Source organism: Dendropsophus ebraccatus, chromosome 7 (genome assembly GCF_027789765.1).
Source record: "Dendropsophus ebraccatus isolate aDenEbr1 chromosome 7, aDenEbr1.pat, whole genome shotgun sequence".
NCBI lineage: Eukaryota > Metazoa > Chordata > Amphibia > Anura > Hylidae > Dendropsophus > Dendropsophus ebraccatus.
This window is the reverse complement of record NC_091460.1, coordinates 40,906,365-40,913,690: the sequence shown is the minus strand read 5'-3', so window position 1 is coordinate 40,913,690 and position 7,326 is coordinate 40,906,365. Positions and strand designations below refer to the sequence as shown.

The 7,326-nt window shown below is 45.0% G+C and overlaps 1 protein-coding gene across 1 annotated transcript; it reads left to right on the top strand.

The window, feature by feature from the left end:
• Window positions 1-2,390: 2,390 nt before the first annotated feature.
• S100P (S100 calcium binding protein P) lies at window positions 2,391-6,710 on the top strand. Its single transcript, XM_069976409.1, has 2 exons — window positions 2,391-2,602; window positions 6,514-6,710. The coding sequence occupies exons 1-2, from the start codon at window positions 2,465-2,467 to the stop codon at window positions 6,661-6,663; spliced, it is 288 nt and encodes a 95-aa protein (XP_069832510.1). The 5' UTR covers window positions 2,391-2,464; the 3' UTR covers window positions 6,664-6,710.
• The last annotated feature ends 616 nt before the right edge of the window (window positions 6,711-7,326 follow it).

Sequence of the window (7,326 nt, the reverse complement as noted above, 5' to 3'; positions counted from 1 at the left end):
GGTTCAAAAAAAGGACCACGGCACCGGCTTCTCCGTACTGGCGCCATTCAATGTAGTTTTAAAAAGAGTGTATCTGATGGTACCTCCTCTTTAAGTATTCTACACTCCATGTTAACAACTGTACAGCCTCTGTGCATTATCCTTTAGGGTCTGTGAATGGGGTCCTGCCATATGCATAAGCCTTTTCCATTAAAGGGGTATTCCCCCCAAAATTATTTTTGCATTAATATGTTGCCCACCCGTAGCTTTCCATCTTTCCAATATAAACTTATTATGGATTCTGCACAGTTTTGCTGCTATCTAGATGCATTCACCCCCCCACCAAATGCAGAGAATCATCAGCTCTCAGTCCAACCCTGACACGCTCCCTGCTCCTGGCCCGCACCCTCCGAGACGGCATCACGTGTCCTCAGTCTCTTCAATGGGCTGGGTTAGCGCTTGTACCCCAGTCCACTGAAGAGAGGGAGGATAGTGAGACAGTCACAGCTGCTGCTGCTGCTCACTGTCTGCCTCACTAAGAGCACCCAGAGCTCACCCGCCCCGCACCCTGTATCCCCCCACCCCCCGCAGCTCACCCGTTGGCCTGTGAGTGCAGCCCCCCTCCCCACCCCCCAAAGCGATCTCCCGGCGACCCCCGTCCCCCTCCCTACAGCCCGATCTCCAGGTGCCCCCCCCCCCCAGTATAGCCCGCAGCCACCCTCCATCACCGATCCCTCCCTGCGTCTCACCCGGCAGAAGCTGTGGCTTTCCCAGTTCTTGCAGAACTACAGCTCCCAGCATGCTCAGCCTTCTCTCCGTGCATGCAGGGAGTTGTAGTTCTGCCCGAGCCGGGAGAGCCGGCCTGTAAGTGCATGTGATCCCAACCATGTAATGCCGCCTGCCGACTGCCCCCACCGTGTAATGCTGCCTGCCCCAACCATGTAACCCGGCCGCCCGCATCGCCACCTCCGCACTGGCGTCTCACCCGGCCACTGATCTCACCTGGTTGCTAATGTGGGCGGCCGGGTGAGACGAAAGTGCGGATGTTCCACATACCAAAATAAAGCACAAGTCGCTTTTGAGGTCGTCCATTGATTTCAAATAGGAGAAAACCTACACTGCATACAGACAAAACTCCCCAATGAGGAACAGTGTGAGCAAATAGGTTAGGATACTATTTGTAGAAGATTACATGGTCACAGAAGAATAGCATTGCAATCATCAGATTGTATTCAACTACAAATCCTTCCAACAAATATGTGCATTGCTTCTGGGAATGTATATCTAAGAGTTTATGAGATTATAAGGCATGAAATATAAGAGAGTAAAAATCTCACGTCATCAAATATTCTTATAAGGAAAGCATATACATGGAGCCTGTAGGGAGATTTAGGGTCTCTGAACATGTGAAGCATGAAATTCTAACAGGTTTCAATTAAGTTTTACCTGTAACTTTGCAGTGTTAGGCCATGTTCATACGCTGCATGAGACCGGCCGCTCCGTGACCCGGCCGCTACAGTACCGGCCGGATGATCTTTAGCGCCGCAGAGTTCTGATGCGGGTGCATCCGTGCACGCCCGCATCAGAACTCCCCACTGCATACTATGGAGTGTATGGCCGGAGCCGCTTGCTCCACAGTGTGCACTGACAGGGTTTTCCACGCCGCAAGGGATCCCGGACAGGATCCCATAAACAGCAAGGTAATGTATATTTTTGTAATAATCACGGCCGTTGTTGCAATGTTCAATTATTTTCAAGCATAAGACCCGTCTGCCTGATAGGCGGGCAATGGGGGGGTTGGCTAGGAACGAGGCGTGTCCTCTGCCCAAATGTGATTTATTGACATTTATACCTGCTATCATGATTATTATCTAGGCTATAAGTTGGTAGGTATTCCTATTCATATATTTGCGACTATGGGTAACCTTGGGTATAAAGACAAAGTCACAAAATCATGACGGCTCTAGTTGATTTTGATGAGGAAAAAAGGCTTGGACATGTCAAAATCGACCACGCCTGGTCCTTCTTGTAACTGATACTTACCGATAGATGGTTTACATTAGATGGTCCTTTGTACTATGATCTTCTACAGTGTGTACCCACCTTTAGACATTGCACTGTGTGAAACTGGAAAAAATTCACCACCCAACACCACCCAGTTTCACAATTTTTCTGGTGAGGAGTGAAATATATTTAAGGCGTTTCTATAATTCTCAAGTGAAATTAATATGGACAAAGTCAACAGTCATTTACTGAGTCAACCTTAACCAAACACAGATAAGGATTAAGTCTGAAGAGAGTATTTATTGCTGTTATTTGTAGGAGTGGCACACCCAATGGAATATTTACTCAATGACAAATATTAGCTATTCGCCATAAAGATGTGACCCAATCCCTTATATAAGAATGGTTTCAGTCTCTAATACATCACACTGCCTACACCAAGCTGCCTGGACGAGCCGAGAAGCTAACATCACCTCCAAACATGACCGAGCTGGAGACTGCCATGGCTCTTCTCATTAATGTCTTTGACAAATATTCCGGTACTGAGGGTAAAAAGGACACTTTAACCAAAGGAGAACTGAAGACTATGATGGACAAGGAACTGCCTGGAATCCTGGGGGTGAGATGTTAATTTATATACAATAGAAATACATATAGTTATCATCTATAAGTTACAATATGTTGCAATAGAGGATGATCACCAAAAAAAGGAGGGTACATCCTTTAAAATTCCGGGTACACTATGGACCGACAATACTGAATAGAATAGAAAATTACATAAATACTAATTTCCTAACAAAAGAATGACTAGTCAAGGTTGACTTATAAAAGAACCCATCAACATAGAGTACAGACTGGTTTATATAGTATTCTGTAAACTTAAAGGACAACTCCCATGAAAAACTTTTTCCCAGTAATTGAAGCACATTACAAAGTTATATAACACTGTAATATACTTCAATCACCTATCTGCCTCCCTTCCCTGCCTTTTCCCCCCTCAACCCCCCACCAGGAAGTGTAAGAAACTCCTTCATACCTAATTACTGTCGTCACCAGGCTGCTCTCTCAGCTCCTTCTAGTGACGATGAGTCATCAGCAGGAGGGCTGGTCTAGCTCCTGTCACACCAGCCTCCCCCTCCCCTGCCTGATCAGGTGACTAGGCTTGCTCAGCTCCCATTGGCTGAGCAACTGTAAGCCATCTGTCATTCTGCAATAATGACTGGTGACTGACTCCCGGCACATAACCAGCTACAGGACCCCCTCCCCCATACTCCCTCCTGCTGCCGAGTGGACTCAGTGAGTGAGTGATGTCACTTGCTTATCTTTCTCCTCACTCCCGGCATGTCAGCTACACAGACGTCTTATCTCTCCCCTGCTGCCCTGACCTAATCCTGCAGAATGTACACTACAGTGAGGTGATGTGTGTGCAGCTTGAGTGTGTGTATATAGCAGCCTGACTGAAGAGAGAGAGAGGGGGTCATGTGTAGTGTATGATGGGAGTTGTAGTGAATGGAGGGGCAGGCACTTGCAGTGTCACAGCAGGGGGCTGGCTTGTCACAGCAAAGTGCATCATGGGAAGCTGAAACCAGGAAGCAAGGAAGAAATGAAGAACAAGACTAGAAATCAGAAGGTACACAGACGGAGGGAAATTCAAACAGTGACAGCTCAGGAGGGGTGATAAGTACAAAAGCTAGGTTTCTGATTGTTTTTTGATTTTTTTCCTTAGCGCGGGAGTTGTCCTTTAACCTACAGACTATAGACCAAAAGGTGTCAAACCCCTTTAATATATGGTAATAAGTAATGTCTTTTATTTTCTTCTTGAAATGGTGGCATAATGTTTTTATGTTGTGATTATGGCATATAGCCTATGGAACAGCTACTAAGTTGTTATAGACCAGTGAAACATCCTATGGACATATGGATAGGTGCTGTCTAAAGCAGACAAGCCCTTTAAGGGAGGCTCTGATCTAGTCTGAAACCATTAATGTCCTATACACTAATGCCCCTATTCCACGAGTCGTTTGAAGGAGCAAACGAGCGCTATTAGCGCTCGTTTGCTCCTCGTTCCCCGCTCGCTGCCGCAGCTATTCAACGCGGCGTCAGCGAGCGGGTGAGTGCGGGAGGGGCGGCGGGGAGCTGCTGGGGGGGCTGCCCGGGGGATCGCTGATCGTCCGGGCAGCCCATAGGATACAGCAGCGCCTGCTGCCGATGCTCCTATTCAACGGAGCGACGGCAGCAGATCGCTGCTATATCAGTCGCTTGTTTTTCAACATGTTGAAAAACAAGCGACTGCAACGATCAGCCGACATGAACGATGTCGGCTGATCATTGCACTCTATTCCACGGGACGAATATCGTTCGTAGCGGTCCATATCGGCCGAATACGAACGATATTGCTCCTCTAAACGACCCGTGGAATAGGGCCTTTACTTTTGTTGGTGTAAGGTGTATGGGACTTTCTCCCACAGACAGATGATGTCGGTTTTGATAGAAGTTGGGCGTGATGGAAAATCACTGCCCTACCCCTTTGTTCTGGGAGAGATAAGAAAAAACAGGAATGCCCAGCTGTGCTGAATGTTCCTGTGTATAGGGAGGACAGGCAGCAGACAGGAGAGATAACTCACAGTCGAATGAACTTTTAGTTCAGCTCTAGTTTGGCCTTACATTTGTATTACAACTGTTCACTTTATGATAATGAATAATATGATACCTATAGCTTGTTAGGGGCCTATTCTATACCTCCATGTGCCGGCAATAAGTTTTCTTTTAGAGGCACAGCAAGATTCCTGAATGTTGTACATAGGATGAACTCCACCCAAGCACAGGAGGACATAAAAACTCCATGCCAACTTCTCCATGACTAGAAACTAGAAACTGCGGCAAGGCAATAGTGCTAACCACTAAGCCTGAGAACTTTCTACTAAACCAAAACAGATCCCACAGAATAGCGGAACATGCTAGTAAGAACTGAATCCTATAGTGGCAGCCTGGGTTTAGCAGCACTTCCTCAAGCTATAGAGCTCATATATGCTTTAGGAGCTGAAGTGTCATCCAGTTGATCAAAAATTCTACATCTGATAGGATGGTAATAAGTAAGGGACAGATAAAGAAGGGAGCGTGACTGCAGAATCAGACTACACAGGGCCAGTTAGTAGTCTGTAACCATGGAAACACTGTGGTAGACAAAAAAACTGTATTTAATTTTAATGAAAACTATTTGTAGACACGTGGATATTTCCTCTAGGGATGAGTTTTAAAGGGAACCTGTCACCCCCCGTGCCGGGGTGACAGGCTCCCAACCCCTCGGTAGACACCCTCCCACGGCGCCCTCATTCTCTATGGGCATCGGACTCACCATTAATTCCCTATGAGCGTCGGACTCAGCAGAGGAGCGCGAGTGCCAGCTTCGGAGGCTGAATTCTCAGGTAAGTAGGATGGTGTCTACCGGGGGGTTGGGAGCCTGTCACCCCGGCACGGGGGGTGACAGGTTCCCTTTAAAGGGGTTATCCAGCTAAGAGTGAAAACATGAAATGCTAGCTGGTCTTACTCACCAAGTCCCACTAAAAGCCAATTGATAACCAAGATAGGAAACTACATTTCCCATAATGCATTTCCCTGATTGGTCCATTTGCATACTCACCCCCTTAGCTTTCTTTCCTGCCCACTGCTGTTATTACTATTGCACAGTAAACACAGGACTGTTTTTTTCATCACATCACATCATGCCAGTATGTATTCCATACCTAGCTGATGATTTAGCAGAGCTGAGGTGTGCATGGTGTAACTATGTGTTGCATAGCGGGCATCTGTTTACCAGGGGTGGAGGTGTAGTGTAGGTTGAGATCTCTGCTTGCTGACTGTGAATGAAAACATTCTAGTTCCTTCCAGAACATCCATAACACTTACAAGAGGCAGAGTTTTGACACAAAAACAGGTACATATGCCTGCATTCACTGACATCAAGCAGAGATAGAAGTATAACTTTTAATATTACAGAAATCTGGGCTCACGGACACATGTAAGTGTATAGAAGTAGCACAGGTGCATGGAGATGATGCAGGATAATGTCTCCTGGGGGTGGGGTTACCAAGTCAATAGACAGCTACCCCAGCCCCAAGAGAGAAGATAACATGTCCTCAGACTACAAAGCGAGGGGGGAAGAGGGAGCAGAGCGTGGTCATAGTGGACCCAGAGTAAAAGATTTTAGACATCCAGAGCAGATAAGAGTGAGAGAAAAAACTGGGAAAGGGTGGAAGATAGGTTATACATGTAGGGTGGTATTGTGAAGGGGGATGGTTTATAATATTGATTTTGTTACCTGGATAACCCCTTTAAGTGCTTTGGGTTAAATGTCTAGGTGGATGGGTGGTCTTGTAGAGATTATTCAAGTAGATAAATTGTACCTAGGTTTAGGGATGACATTTTAGGAACTTTACCATTTTCAAGTTTAGTCTGTTCCTTCTTGTCTATTACATGTGGCAGAAAGTAACCAACTTAATGGATTCTAATAGATTCTTCTTTTTTTTCTAGAATGCAAAAGACAAGGACGATGCTGAAAAGCTCCTAAAGGATCTGGACGAAAATGGAGACAGTGAAGTGGATTTTAATGAATTTATTATATTTATTGCTGCAATCACCTCTTTGGGACATGAAAGATTTGCAAACATGCCCAAAAAATAATTATTTCACTCATTCTGCTGTTAACTAATAAAGTTCTGTATTTTAAACGTGGTATAAATGTGGTTTGAATTTGGAATACTTGATAAATGATGATGGTCTATCAAGAGCATGGCATAATATGCAGAAACTGGGGAAGTGGTTGAATAATATTTATATAGTTATTTATATTATAACTAGATAGGAAAAAAGCAAAAACCCTTCCCCAACCCTAATTCACCACTGCTCGGGACTGCCACGGAGGAAGAAGAAGCCCAGGAGAAGACCTGCAACAGATAAAGTATGCGCGGTCGGTGCCCCATGATTTTAGGTTTGAACCTAAATAAACGATCAGCCGATGGGATCGTTATCTCCGAATCGGGCCGATTATATCACTGGCCAACAAATTTTCAAAAGTCGTTTGGTTCCGAAATAAAATGATCCATTTCTTAATGATTTTTATGTGCTGAATTCAAATATCACAAGGAAAAATGTGAATTGTCGCTAGCTTCTATGATATTGAAGAGTTCTTATGTTACTGTTTTGTGAATTGTATAGAATACAGTATAATAGCCGACATATTTATTACTTCTGCAATCATAAGGAAGCAAGTTTACTGTTCATAAACTTGTGAAATATATTCATAGGAAACTTAGTTCTATCTGAAATCAACTACAATTTACAGGA

Coding starts and splice junctions, on each gene's coding strand:
- S100P (XM_069976409.1), top strand. CDS start 2,465: ATGACCGAGCTGGAGACTGCCATGGCTCTTCTCATTAATGTCTTTGAC. Junction 2,603..6,513: donor AACTGCCTGGAATCCTGGGG/GTGAGATGTTAA, acceptor TTTTTTTTCTAG/AATGCAAAAGACAAGGACGA.